Below are 14,984 nucleotides of genomic sequence, written 5' to 3'. Positions count from 1 at the left end.
AAGAGAACGCACTGGTCATAGCAAACACCCTCTTCCAACAACACAAGAGAAGACTCTACACATGGACATCGCCAAATGGTCAACACCAAAATCAGACTGATTATAGTCTTTGCAGCCAAAGATGGAGAAGCTCTATACAATCAGCAAAATCAAGACCGGGAACTGACTGTGGCTCAGATCATGAACTCCTTATTGCCAAATTCAGACTTAAATTGAAGAAGTGGTGAAAACCACTAGACCATTCAGGTATGACCTAAATCAAATCCCTTATGATTATACAGTGGAAGTAAGAAATAGATTTAAGGGACTAGATCTGACAGAGTGCCTGATGAACTATGGACAGAGGTTTGTGACATTGTACAGGAAACAGGGATCAAGACCATCCCCAAGAAAAAGAAATAGAAAAAAGCAAAATGGCTAGCAAATAGCTGTGGCCTTACAAATAGCTGTGGAAAGAAGAGAAGTGAAAAGTAAAGGAGAAAAGGAAAGATATAAGCATCTGAATACAGGGTTCCAAAGAATAGCAAGGAGAAATAAGAAAGCCTTCTTCAGCGATCAATGCAAAGAAATCAGAGATCAGATCAGATCAGTTGATTAGTCGTGTCCGACTCTTTGCAACCCCATGAATCGCAGCACGCCAGGCCTCCCTGTCCATCACCAACTCCCAGAGTTCACTGAGACTCATGTCCATCGAGTCAGTGATGCCATCCATCCATCTCATCCTCTGTCGTCCCCTTCTCCTCCTGCCCCCAATCCCTCCCAGCATCAGAGTCTTTTCCAATGAGTCAACTCTTCACATGAGGTGGCCAAAGTACTGGAGTTTCAGCTTTAGCATCATTCCTTCCAAAGAAATCCCAGGGCTGATCTCCTTCAGAATGGACTGGTTGGATCTCCTTGCAGTCCAAGGGACTCTCAAGAGTCTTCTCCAACACCACAGTTCAAAAGCATCAATTCTTCGGTGCTCAGCTTTCTTCACAGTCCAACTCTCACATCTATACATGACCACAGGAAAAACCATAGCATTGACTAGACAAACCTTTGTTGGCAAAGTAATGTCTCTGCTTTTGAATATGCTATCTAGGTTGGTCATAACTTTCCTTCCAAGGAGTAAGTGTCTTAATTTCATGGCTGCAGTCACCATCTGTAGTGATTTTGGAGCCCAGAAAAATAAAGTCTGACACTGTTTCCACTGTTTCCCCATCTATTTGCCATGAAGTGGTGGGACTGGATGCCATGATCTTCATTTTCTGAATGTTGAGCTTTAAGCCAACCTTTTCACTCTCCACTTTCACTTTCATCAAGAGGCTTTTGAGTTCCTCTTCACTTTCTGCCACAAGGGTGGTGTCATCTGCATATCTGAGGTTATTGATATTTCTCCCGGCAATCTTGATTCCAGCTTGTGCTTCTTCCAGTCCAGCATTTCTCATGATGTACTCTGCATAGAACTCAAATAAGCAGGGTGACAATATGCAGCCTTGACGTACTCCTTTTGCTATTTGGAACCAGTCTGTTGTTCCATGTCCAGTTCTAACTGTTGCTTCCTGACCTGCATACATATTTCTCAAGAGGCAGATCAGGTGGTCTGGTATTCCCATCTCTTTCAGAATTTTCCACAGTTTATTGTGATCCATACACTCAAAGGCTTTCGTAGTGATGCAAAGAAATAGAGGAAAACAAAAGAATGGGAAAGACTAGAGATCTCTTCAAGAAAATTAGAGATACCAAGGGGACATGTCATGCAAAGATTGGCTTGATAAAGGACAGAGATGGAATGGACCTAACAGAAGCAGAAGATATTAAGAAAAGGTGGCAAGAATACACAGAAGAACTGTACAAAAAAGATCTTCATGACCAAGATAATCACGATGGTGTGACCTAGAGCCAGACATCCTGGAATGTGAAGTCCAGTGGACCTTAGAAAGCAGCACTATGAACAAAGCTAGTGGAGGTGATGGAATTCCAGTTGAGCTATTCCAAATCCTGAAAGACGATGCTGTGAAAGTGCTGCACTCAATATGCCAGCAAATTTGGAAAACTCAGCAGTGGCCACAGGACTGGAAAAGGTCAGTTTTCATTCCAATCCCAAAGAAAGGCAATGCCAAAGAATGCTCAAACTACCGCACAATTGCACTCATCTCACACGCTAGTAAAGTAAGGCTCAAAATTCTCCAAGCCAGGCTTCAGCAATATGTGAACCATGAACTTCCTGATGTTCAAGCTGGTTTTAGAAAAGGCAGAGGAACCAGAGATCAAATTGCCAACATTCACTGGATCATCGAAAAAGCAAGAGAGTTCCAGAAAAACATCTATTTCTGCTTTTGTGACTATTCCAAAGCCTTTGAGTGTATGGATCACAATAAACTGTGGAAAATTCTGAAAGAAATGGGAATACTAGAACACCTGACCTGCCTCTTGAGAAACCTATATGCAGGTCAGGAAGCAACAGTTAGAACTGGACATGGAACAACAGACTGGTTCCAAATAGCAAAAGGAGTACGTCAAGGCTGTATATTGTCACCCTGTGTATTTAACTTATATGCAGAGTACATCATGAGAAACGCTGGGCTGGAAGAAGCACAAGCTGGAATCAAGACTGCTGGGAGAAATATCAATAGCCTCAGATATGCAGATGACACCACCCTTATGGCAGAAAATGAAGAGGAACTCAAAAGCCTCTTGATGAAAGTAAAAGTGGAGAGTGAAAAGGTTGGCTTAAAGCTCAACATTCAGAAAACGAAGATCATGGCATCTGGTCCCATCACTTCATGGCAAATAGATGGGGAAACAGTGGAAACAGTGTCAGACTTTATTTTGGGGGGCTCCAAAATCACTACAGATGGTGACTGCAGCCATGAAATTAAAGGACAGTTACTCCTTGGGAAAAAAGTTATGACCAACCTAGATAGCATATTGAAATGCTGCAGAGAGACATTACTTTACCAACAAAGGTCCATCTAGTCAAGGCTATGGTTTTTCCAGTGGTCATGTATGGATGTGAGAGTTGGACTGTGAAGAAAGCTGAGTGCCGAAGAATTGATGCTTTTGAACTGTGGTGTTGGAGAGGACTTTTGAGAGTCCCTTGGACTGCAAGGAGATCCAACCAGTCCATTCTGAAGGAGATCAGCCCTGGGATTTCTTTGGAAGGAATGATGCTAAAGCTGAAACTCCAGTACTTTGGCCACCTCATGTGAAGAGTTGACTCACTGGAAAAGACTCTGATGCTGGGAGGGATTGGGGGCAGGAGGAGAAGGGGACGACAGAGGATGAGATGGCTAGATGGCATCACCGACTTAATGGAAGTGAGTTTGAGTGAACTCTGGGAGTTGGTGATGGACAGGGAGGCCTGGCGTGCTGCGATTCATGGGGTTGCAAAGAGTCGGACACGACTGAGCAACTGAACTGAACTGAATTGAACTGATAGGGTTATGGTGGTTTCCAGTGCTTATAGACAAGTGAAGGGTGATTATAAAGGAAATATAGAAGAATTCTTGGGGGGTGATGGGACTGTTCTGTACTTGATGATGGAGGTGATTATACAAATCTATACCTGTGGCAAAATTTATAGAATTGTACCCCTAAAAGGGAAAAATAAGACAACTTTACTGTATGATGACTGTTTTTAAAAAAAACTGCCTCTCATCTGTAAAATGAGGGTAACTGTTGAGACATAAGGTAAAGTCACTGGAAACACTGCTGCTGCTGCTAAGTCACTTTAGTCGTGTCCGACTCTGTGTGACCCCATGGACGGAAGCCCACCAGGCCCCGCCATCCCTGGGATTCTCCAGGCAAGAATACTGGAGTGGGTTGCCATTTCCTTCTCCAATGCATGAAAGTGAAAAGTGAAAGTGAAGTTGCTCAGTCGCATCCGACTCTTTGCGACCTCATGGACTGCAGCCTACCAGGCTCCTCCGTCCATGGGACTTTCCAGGCAAGAGTACTGGAGTGGGGTACTGGAAACACTGCCTAGTCATAAAACACAATCTATAAATGTTTGCTGTCATCGTTTCTATCAATGTGTTTCTTAGGAAGCTTGTTTTACATCATGAAAAGAAGTGTTCAGAAACACTTCAATAACCTGAAATAAATGGTGGACTCTATACCTTGCCAACATTAAAGGCAATTAAGGAGTATCCCCATGGGGTATTTCTTTTCTGTTTCTGTTTTTTTTTTTTTTCCTGTTTCTGTTTTTACCTAATTCCAATTTCAGAAATTTTGCATGGCAAACCCTTGGTGCTGACAGTCTGTTGAGCGGCTACTCTAACTTCAAACACTTGCCAATCTTGTCCGGTGTGCTGGTCACACAGAGGAAAATATGACATGGTCCCAGGAACAGAAGAATTGTCAGTGTATGAAAAAGAGACAAGAAACAAAGAGTGGTCCAATGGCTATGACCCCGTGTTTCCAATGCATGGGACCCAGCTTTGATCTCTAGTGGAAGAACTAAGGTCCCAAACACTGTGGGGCAACTACTGAGCCTGTCCATTCTGGAGCCCATGTGCCACAGCTGGAGAGAACCTCACAACAAAAGATCCCGCGTGCCGCAATGAAGATCCTGAGTGCCGCAACTAAGACCCAATGCAGCCAAATAAATAAATATTAAAAAAAAAAAAAGAAACAAAGAGCCCTAAGACATAGGTGAGTCAAACTATACAGCAGAAAACAAATGTTATCACCATCACTCTCCAGAGTGCAATGCTCTCGTGTCCCCACGCTTTCTCAAATGAGTGTCATTTTCCAAGCTGCAAAAATAAAAACCTTCAAGTAGCTGCTGACATCTCCCTTTCTTGGTTTTGCATATAAACAGTGTGTCATAATCAGTTTGGGGCAGTTATAATCACAAATCGGTCACTATTGTACTAACTCAGTGTTGGAGACTTGCTTTAAAATGCTAAACAACAGCAACAACAAAAATTGGGAGAGAGGATGTGTTGATACGAGACTGATGAATGATAACACGGGTTGAATTTGGGTGATGGTTCTCCAGGGGTTCATTATTTTATTCTTATTACATTTGGCTCTGCTTGTAAATTTCCATTGTAAAAATTTAACAGGAAAATAAAATCTATCATACCTATTTTGTAAAACTTCAGTAAAAATCCAAAAATAAATCTACAGAACAGGAAAACATTAAAATTTACTACTGTTATCTCTATATCCTGTACTACATCCTTATACTTCATGTATTTTCTTAATTCTCTATAATATGCAAGCATTATTTAATAATCAAAATATGAGTTACAATATTATTTCAAATAAAACACAAATAAACCACAGATGTGGAGAAGGCAATGGCAACCCACTCCAGTACTCTTGCCTGGAAGATCCCATAGGCGGAAGAGCCTGCTGGGCTACAGTCCATTGGGTCACGAAGAGTTGGACAAGACTGAGAGACTTCACTTGCCCTTTTCATTTTCATGCACTGGAGAAGGAAATGGCAACCCACTCCAGTGTTTTTGCCTGGAGAATCCCAGGGACGGTGGAGCCTGGTGGTCTGACTTAGCAGCAGCAGCAGCAAACCGCAGATGACTGAAAAGCTATCATGAAAAACTCAAAATTTTCATGGCCCCATACAAAAATCCAAAATTGCCTTCTCAACGTGACACTAAACACATTAAGAACCAAAGCAGCATATTGAAACTTCTCGTTGCTGTTCAGTTGCCCAGTCATGTCCGACTCTTTGCGACCTCATGGGCTGCAGCATGCCAGACTTCCCTGTCCTTCATTATCTCCTGGAATTTGCTCAAACTCATGTCCACTGAGTCGATGATGCCATCCAACCATCTCATACTCTGTCGTCCCCTTCTCCTGCTCTCAATCTTTCCCAGCATAAGGGTCTTGAAACTACCTGAATTCTAATCCCAGTTAAGCCTCTTACTATGTGGTCTAGAATAAACAGCTCATGCTCAGAACTTCCCTGGTAGCCCGGGGCTAAGGCTCCGTGCTTCCAACACAGGGGGCAAGGATTCAATCCCTGAACAGGGACCTAAATCCCACATGCCACAACTAAGACCCGGCGCAACCAAATTAACAAAATTACTTAAAAAAGAAAGCATCATACTCTCTGTCTGTTTCCTCATCTTTAACATGAGAATAACAGTATCCACTCTTGTAAGGATTAAGTACATTCATTCATAGAAAATTCCGAGACTAACGTTTAAATACTGTCATTATTAGCTTCCCAGGTGGCTCAGTGGTAAAGAATACCCCTGCTGATGCAAGAGACATAGGAGACAGGGTTTTGATCCTTGGGTCAGGAAGATCCCCTGGAGGAGGAAATGGCAACCCACTCCAATATTCGTGCCTGGAAAATTCCATGGACAGAGCAGACTGGCGGGCTACAGGCTTTGGGGTCACAAAGCATCAGACATGACGGAGCATGCAAGTACGGCTGTAATCATTAACTATGCCCAAGCACTCCCCCATCCCTTCTAGCATTTATTCAACAAATATCAGGGCATCTTTGTAAAAGAATTTGTCCATGAGTGGCATGAATGTCTTCTCCCCTGTGAAGAGATGATGTAAGAGGAAGAAGGATGCTAAGTCCCACTCAGGTGAGGCTCTGCTGTCTGGGGCCAAAGGGGCATTCCCTTCTCACTGCAGCTTTTTTCAAGAAGTCAAGGCTGTGAAGCAGAAAGGAACCTGACAGAAATCGGAACTCCATCAGCATTCCCGCATAAATCTCAGTGCACACCCCAGACTACGGGCAGAACTGACCCTCTCCAAAAATTTAAATTTAAAAATCATTAGGAATCTGGGTACAGCCCTGACTCCTTCTGGGATCAGAGAACGGCCAGGAACACTGCTGCAAGAGCTCTGACCTCAACCCGGATTCACAGAAGCCTTTAGGAAACCAAGCGCTCCTCGGGAAATTAAAAAATACTAGTAACAAGAGACCTTGTGATTTTTAACCACAGGTTAGCCTCTGTTCTAAGTCTTTCCCTATACATTCTCATTTAACTCTCAAACTACCCCTATTAGGTTGACACTGCGGCTTCCCATATGGCTCAGTGGTAAAGAATCCGCCTGCCAAGGCAGGAGACCAAAGACACGCGGGTTAGATCCCAGGGTTGGGAAGATCCCCAGGAGGACAGCTCGGCAACCCACTCCAGTATTCTCACCTGGAAAACTCCATGGACAGGGGAGGCTGGCGGGCTGTAGTTCATGGGGTCGCAAAGAGTTGGACAACCGAGCACACATACACAGGTAGACACTAATATCAACTTTAAAGAAGAAGAAACGGAGGCAGAGACGTTAAGACTCTCGTGGAATATACTGTTAGGAAGCGTCATCACGGGCTGGTGGTCAAGAAACGGGTTGGGAAAGTACAGAACCCAGGAGACAAACCAAACCCAGCGACAGAGGGCCCTGGCCGGGGGCCCCTAAACGGGGGATACACCGACAGTCCCGCGCTCCAGGAGGCTTAGTCAAAGGGAGCACCATCCCCGCTGCGCCGCAGGCGGTTCCTTCCACCAGACCGAGGGCCAGGTCGCTACTGGCCCACAACAAAGCGAAGAAAGGTCAGTGTGGACGCGGAGAGAGGGGACCGGCAAACGGAGGGCTCACCTTTCCGAGAAGAACGAAGGCCGCGGCCTCGCGTACCTGAGCCGGAAGTGACTCTGCCTACAGAGACCTCCCGGACTACGCTTCCCAGAATTCCCGACAGGAGCATGGACACAACCACCGCCTGGAGCGGAAATTCTTCAAAGGCGGTATTCCCGTACTACACTAACCAGAATTTCCAGGCACGTCCTAATCTTCGAAAGGGCTGGTCGCTATACTGAGCTTGTGGATTGTATTTTCACAGCATCCCTGCTCGGAACGAATTTCGTAACCCCGCCTCCCTGGAGCCGAAACGTTTCCAAACCTAGAGCGCTCTACTACACAATTCTGTTATTTTCTCTAGCAGACAATGCATTAACACCGCCTTTTCAGAGCGTAGTTGTCTCTGGGATTATTAAGAATTCAATATTTTCTTTATGCTTTATATAGGCTCTTAATTATCTACAACGTTTCATTATTCAGTTATCCAACCATTATTTCAGTAAAGTATCTACTTACTATTACTTGAAATAAAATACAATAAAAAGCTGGATATGCATGAGAAAGCTCACTAGAAACACAATCATTTACATACTTTCTTGGTCTTTTACAAACTATTCCTTCTAGACTAGACAACAAACAAATCAAAATGAGGTTGGGGACTGCAAATACCTTGGTTCAATTCCCAATTCAGGTTCTTAGTAGTTGGATGACCTCAGCTAGGAAAATTTTGCTCTGAGTCTCAATGTCCTCCTTTTTAAATGGGCAGATAACCCACCTCCCTGGGCTTTTGTGAGAATTAAATGTGGTGATTTGTATCAAGCCCTTAAAATGGCTATTATCAGTATTATTTATGCCCAAGTATTCCTCCTACCCACTCCTATTTTATTCAACAAATATTTAAATATGTAGCAGACTGTGTAATAATTATTAAAAGAAACTTCTCCACTGAGAAGAGAGATGATATGGCAAAAAGAAGGATGTTAAATCCTACTCAGGCTAAGGTTCTGCTGCTAGGACCTGGAGTTATTCAAATCTCCTTCCTACAGCCCTCTTCAAGTTACGGCTAAGAAAGGAAAGGGAGCAGGGAGAAATCAGAACTCTGTCTCCCTTGCGCACACACACTATCCTGGAGACACATACACACATACCAACTCCACTTCTGAGACAGAACATGAATCCAGAAGGAATCAAGGAATAGCCCAGATTCCTGCAGGGATCAGAGGGCTAGTAGTACTGCAGGTGGAAATCTGATCTCTTCCTGGACTCATACAAGTTTTCAGGTAACTGAATATCTGGAATCAAGATTGCTAGAAGTATCAATAATCTCAGATATACAGATAACACCACCCTTATGGCAGAAAGAGAAGAAGAACTAAAGAGCCTCTTAATGAAAGTGAAAGAGGAGAGTGAAAAAGCTGGCTTAAAACTCAACATTCAAAAAACTAAGATCATGGCATCCAGTCCCAACACTTCATGGCAAATAGATAGGGAAACAATGGAAACAGTAAGAGACTATTTTCTTGGGCTCCAAAATCACAGCAGATGGTGATTGCAAGCATAAAATTAAAAGATGCTTGTTCCTTGGAAGAAAAGCTATGACCAACATTGACAGCATATTAAAAAGCAGAGACATTACTTTGCCGATAAAGGTCCATCTAGTCAAAACTATGGTTTTTCCAGTAGTCATGTATGGATATGAGAGTTGGACCATAAAGAAAGCTGAGCACCAAAGAATTGATGCTTTTGAACTGTGGTGTTGGAGAAAACTCTTGAGAGTCCCTTGGACTGCAAGGAGATCCAACCAGTCCATCCTAAAGGAAATCAGTCCTGAATATTCATTGGAGGGACTGATGCTTAAGTTTCAATACTTTGGCCACCTCATGCGAAGAGTTGACTCATTGGAAAAGACCCTGATGCTGGGAAAGATTGAGGAGAAGGGGACAACAGAGGGTGAGATGACTGGATGGCATCACTGACTCTATGGTCATGTTTGAGCAAGCTCCAGGAATTGGTGATGGACAGGGGAGCCTGGTGTGCTGCAGTCCAGGTGTTCCCAAAGAGTTGGACAGGACTGAGTGACTGAACTAAACTGAACATTCCTCAGGAAATACATTAGCTAAAGAAATCTTTCACCCTTTTATTTGTGACTATCTCATTTAACTCTCCAAACAATTTTACTAGGTAGTTAATGTCATGCCCCTTATTTTACAGAAAACAAATTCCACCTCTTTTAAGTTGTCACAGAGCACCAGGTTGAGTTCCCTCTGTACCCACAATTCTTGATTATGCTCCCAGAATTCCCCAGGAGATAATGGTCACACCACGCCCCTCTGCAGAGGCAGTTGGCTACCTATACAGAGCTGTTGGACTACACTTTCCAGAACCCCTATGTCATAGCCTTCCTAGGACAGAAGGTCAGCTACTACCCTTAGAGCCTGGATTACATTTCATAGGATTCCAGAACACAGTCAAGCAACTTGATTCAACATGTTCATTTATTGGATAATCAATCTAATTTTTAATGTATGTACTTGCTATAGCAATTGCTTCTTTTAAAACCTTGCCTATTTATATCCTTTGTAGTCATATCTATATTCCTATTGGGGTTTCATTATCTTAAGATTCATGTTAAGGATTTTAATCCATTTTCTAGCATATATGCCAGTATATGTCAAATAGGTTAATATGTCAAATAGGTCAGTATTTTCAGCCCAGTTGACTGTCTTACTTTTACGTATGCTGCCTTTTTAACACAGGGAAATTAAAATTGTTTCATACATAATTGATTATTGTTGGCTGGAGCTTTGTGCATCCATAACGAGCAGCTTTTTCTATGCGCCATTACTATTCCATATGTTTTTAACTTCATTTAACTTCCACAATCCCACTGAGTAAGTACTATATAATTATATGCCAGCGACTAGGCTTCTCCATCCATGGGATTTTCCAGGCAAGAGTACTGGAGTGGGGTGCCACTGCCTTCTCCGGATTCAGAGATTAACTTGCCCAAAGTTATAACACTAGCAAGTGGCCGTGCTGATTGCGAATCAAGGAGAGGCTGGGGGAACACAGAACCCAGAAGTGAAGTGAAATGAAATGAAATGAAAGTGTTAATCACTCAGTCGTGTCTGACTCTCTGCGACCCCACAAACTGTAGCCCACCAGGCTTCTCTGTTCATGGGATTCTCTAGGCAAGAATACTGCAGTGGATTGCCATTCTCTTCTCCAGGGGATCGAACCATGGTCTCCTGCATTGCAGACAGATTCTTTACCTTTGAGCTATGGGGAAGTCCAAGTGCTAGTGGTCACTAGTATAGTGAGTGCTCAGTCGCTTCAATCAAGTCCGACTCTGTGCAACCGCATGGACTGTAGCCTGCCAGGCTCCTCAGTCCACGGATTTTTCAGGGAAGAATACTGGAGTGGGTTGCCAAGTCCTCCTCCAGGGGATCTTCCCGACCCAGGTATCCAACCCGTGTCTCTTCTGGGTCTCCTGCACTGCAGGCGGGTTCACCGGGGAAGCCCATCCATCAAAAAAGCCATGTACTATACCAGCCCGCTCCCAACCAACTGCTCTGCAAACGCTAGGATTTTCTGCCGAGAAGGAAACGAAAATGCTTCTAACCATTGTCACCCACCGACCATCGCTTCTCTTCCAGGACCACTGTTGGCCCCTTGCCTAGACTGAGGAAGCGCGGAGCTGTTACTGGGATTCAAGTCAACGCTGCACAAAGAAAGTGATGGCCGCAACCTCCCGTGAAACGGAAGTTCTTGCAAGTCGCTTCGCAGGTTCCGGAGACTCTCCGAGAGGGCAACACCCCGCACTCCTGAATAGGAAGTGTTGATTGCACGAAACTTCTGGACTACAGTTCCCAGGAATCCCAAAGGGGTATGGGACTACAGCCCTGCCTGTCTGGGGTGGAACTGCTTCCGACTACACCTCCCAGAATCCTCTGCATGGTCGTGCTTCCGCCTTGCCTCCACTATTTCTTTGAGTTAAACTCAACCTGAGTCATTTAAGCACGGTTAGCATTTGGCCTTTTTGTTTTTTGTAAAAAAATTTTTTTTTCCAAGAAGAAAACTAGAACGTGGGCATTTAAAGGAACTATAGATATTTAGAGGGGAAAAAGAGAAGATTCTCACATGTAAAGAAAATGAACAAATTTTAGCAGGAAAGCTATGCCTATGACAAGACTTGCTCTGTGCTGCACTGGACATCGACCTTAAGGAACATGGAATCTCCGATTTGGTTTGACTCCATTGTCTCTTTATATATGTCTGTATTCATCTACTTCTGACTTTGCTGTCTAGCATATACTATGTACTCCAAGATGCCAAGCACAAGGAGTTCCAAGCACAGGCCATGAAACAAACTGCTTCCTTGTTTCTGACAAATGAGAAGAGCAGCATGGGCAAAGAACTGGAGAAAATACTGTAATAGGGAAAAAGTTTCTTTCTTTGGAATTTTTTAAGTTCAAACTCAAGCTTTCCTTTGACTACTCCTATATTGTTCTTTTTGATACTGTATATTTGCTATGAATCTTTTTAGACAAGGTGAGGTCATTATTATTTAGGGCTGGGGGATAGGTAAGTTGATGTGGGAGATGGAGTCCATGTAAGGACAAGTGAAACTACAGGAAGTACGTACTTAGCACTTTCCTCTGGACAGGAAATAATTTAAAAAGTGAAACTTCTAAAAACAGTACATAGTATTGCAAATAGTAACATGAAGTTCAGTTCAGTTCAGTTGCTCAGTCGTGTCAGACTCTTTGCAACCCCATGAATTGCAGCACACCAGGCCTCCCTGTCCATCACCAACTCCTGGAGTTCACTCAGACTCACGTCCATCGAGTCAGTGATGCCATCCAGCCATCTCATCCTCCGTCATCCCCTTCTCCTCCTGCCCCCAATCCCTCCCAGCATCAGAGTCTTTTCCAATGAGTCAACTCTTCGCATGAGGTGGCCAAAGTACTGGAGTTTCAGCTTTAGCATCATTCCTTCCAAAGAAATCCCAGGGCTGATCTCCTTCAGAATGGACTGGTTGGATCTCCTTGCAGTCCAAGGGACTCTCAAGAGTCTTCTCCAACACCACAGTTCAAAAGCATCAATTCTTTGGGGCTCAGCTTTCTTCACAGTCCAACTCTCACATCCATACATGACTACTGAAAAACCGTAGCCTTGACTAAACGGACCTTTGTAGGCAAAGTAATGTCTCTGCTTTTGAATATGCTGTCTAGTTTGGTCATAACTTTCCTTCCAAGGAGTAAGCGTCTTTTAATTTCATGGCTGCAGTCACCATCTGCAGTGATTTTGGAGCCCCCCAAAATAAAGTCTGTCACTGTTTCCATTGTACAAAACACTAGCTTTGTTTGTAGTGATGCTTTCTAAGGCCCACTTGACTTCACATTCCAGGATGTCTGGCTCTAGGTGAGTGATCACACCATTGTGATTATCTTGGTCCTGAAGATCTTTTTTGTAACATGAAGTATTAAATACATATAGGTTAAATTCAACACTTATCAACATTATGCCACACTGGCTTCATGTATCACTTTAAAATTTTGTTACTAAAGAATTTTAAGGACTTCCCAGGTGGTGCAGTGGTAAAGAATCTGCCTGCCAATGCAGGAAACGCAAGATATGCAGTTCCATCCCAGGGTCAGGAAGATCCCCTGGAGCAGGAAATGGCAACCCATTCCAGTATTCTTGCCAGGGAAATCCCATGGACAGAGGAGCCTGGTGGGCTACAGTCCATGGGGTTTCAAAGAGTCAGAGGCAACTAAGCACACTTATAAAGAATTTTAAAGCAGACTTTAACACTATCATTTCCTTTCAAATATCATATTGCTTAAAAATAATAAAATTATTTTACAGCTGGTTTACTCCAGTCAGTATCCAAATTGATGACTTCTTTGTATTTGATTGCTATCTCACCTGAGGCTCATTTATTCTAAAACTATATCCTACACCATTTACAGCCACCACCACCTCTAATGTCCTTGAACTGTTGGAGAAACAAAGATGTCAAATTATGTGTCTGAATTCTGGATTTGTCTATTGGCTTCTCGTACTTTCTCCTCAAAACTTCTAAACGTCCTATAAGTAGAATTTTTATTTAAAGGCTATCTTAGATACAGGTGGTTTTTTTTTTTTTTTTTTGGCAAAAACACGTCACAGAAAGGAATGGAAATATTTGAACATGAAACATATTCTGTTCAAACAAAGCCAATGCAAAGCCTGGGCAAGTTTCTGAAGAGAAAAACCAAAATAAATAACAGCAAATATGTTAAAAACACCTAACTTAAAACAAGGAAACCATTACCACAAATCACATCTCATGATCCTCTGTATTACAGATTCTATCTTTAAGAAAGGAAAGAGAATATTTGGTCATCTCAGTTTTGAAGTTTCACATATATTAAACAGGATAAGATAACAGCAAAGATTTTTCATATGAGGAAAATAATTTGGAGAAAACATTTCCTATGTTAGACATATCCCCACTTGTGTTAAATCCCCCAAGCAAACCTTGCAACAACACTGAGAAGTGCAATGTAGAGCAGTGGTGGAGCACTGGTCCCAGTGCTGCTCTGCATCCTATTGTCTATTATAGATCATACTTGATCTTCTATAACTTGATGTTTTCTCCAAACAATATGTGAAAACGTATAGGTCTAAATCATTTTAATGGTTGGTATTATTCCTTTCTGTGGGCTTCCCAGGTGGTACAGTGGGGTAAAGAATGCACCTACCAATGCAGGAGACTCGAGAGATGCAGGGTCGATCCCTGGGTCAGGAACATCTCCTAAGAGAAGGGAATGGCAACCCACTTCAGTATTCTTGCCTGGAAAATTCCATGGACAGAGGAGCCAAGTGGGCTATAGTCCATGGGGTTACAAAGAGTCAGACACACCCACACATTATTCCATTATATGAGGATGACATAATTTGCTCAATCTCTTATTCATAGAACTTTAGGTTGTCTGCAACTTTTATTACTGCAAATATTCTTAGAATATGCTCCCTTCTTTAAACTGTCTTTTCCAACCTGTGCAATCATGTCTTAAAGACAAATTCTGAGCAGTTGCATTAGTGGTTGAAAGATAATGCTCCTTATACACTTTGATACATATATATAAAATCCTCTTCAGAAGTTACACCTGTTTTTTTTTTTTCACTAACATACGGTAAGGATGCTAACTTTTTTCTACTCCCTTACTGACACTGAGTTTAGTTAATCTGTCACTATTGCCAACCTGAATTGGTAAGAATGTAATACTTCAGGGGTGGTTTTATTTGCATTTGAATGGCTGTTTCATATACAAACAATAACTAGTATGAAAATGTAATGTAAAAAAAAAAAACAAAAACAAAGCAACTAAAGGGACTTCCCTGGTGGTCCAGAGGTTAAGAATTCACTTTGCAATGCAGGGGTTTCAGGTTCA

General features: G+C 42.7%; 1 protein-coding gene across 6 annotated transcripts in view; it reads right to left on the bottom strand.

Annotated features, from left to right (window-relative positions):
• The window catches only part of ZNF112 (zinc finger protein 112), a 31,109-nt gene extending 19,841 nt beyond the window's left edge, over positions 1–11,268 (bottom strand). For 2 of the 6 annotated variants that reach the window (XM_027515544.1, XM_027515545.1), the window contains exon 1: positions 7,564–7,649. Coding sequence is in view for 3 of the 6 variants with exons in the window: in XM_027515542.1 (XP_027371343.1) it covers positions 7,564–7,669 (106 nt within the window). In the remaining 3 variants the exon portion in view is untranslated. Of the gene's footprint in view, positions 1–7,563; positions 7,685–11,164 lie in introns of those variants that run through there. The other 4 variants (XM_027515541.1, XM_027515540.1, XM_027515546.1 and 1 more) reach the window with 4 other exon arrangements.
• Between the last annotated feature and the right edge of the window lie 3,716 nt (positions 11,269–14,984).

This window comes from Bos indicus x Bos taurus, chromosome 18 (genome assembly GCF_003369695.1).
Source record: "Bos indicus x Bos taurus breed Angus x Brahman F1 hybrid chromosome 18, Bos_hybrid_MaternalHap_v2.0, whole genome shotgun sequence".
Lineage (NCBI taxonomy): Eukaryota > Metazoa > Chordata > Mammalia > Artiodactyla > Bovidae > Bos > Bos indicus x Bos taurus.
Note: the sequence above shows the minus strand (reverse complement) of the source record. Positions and strands in the feature narration are given on the sequence as shown.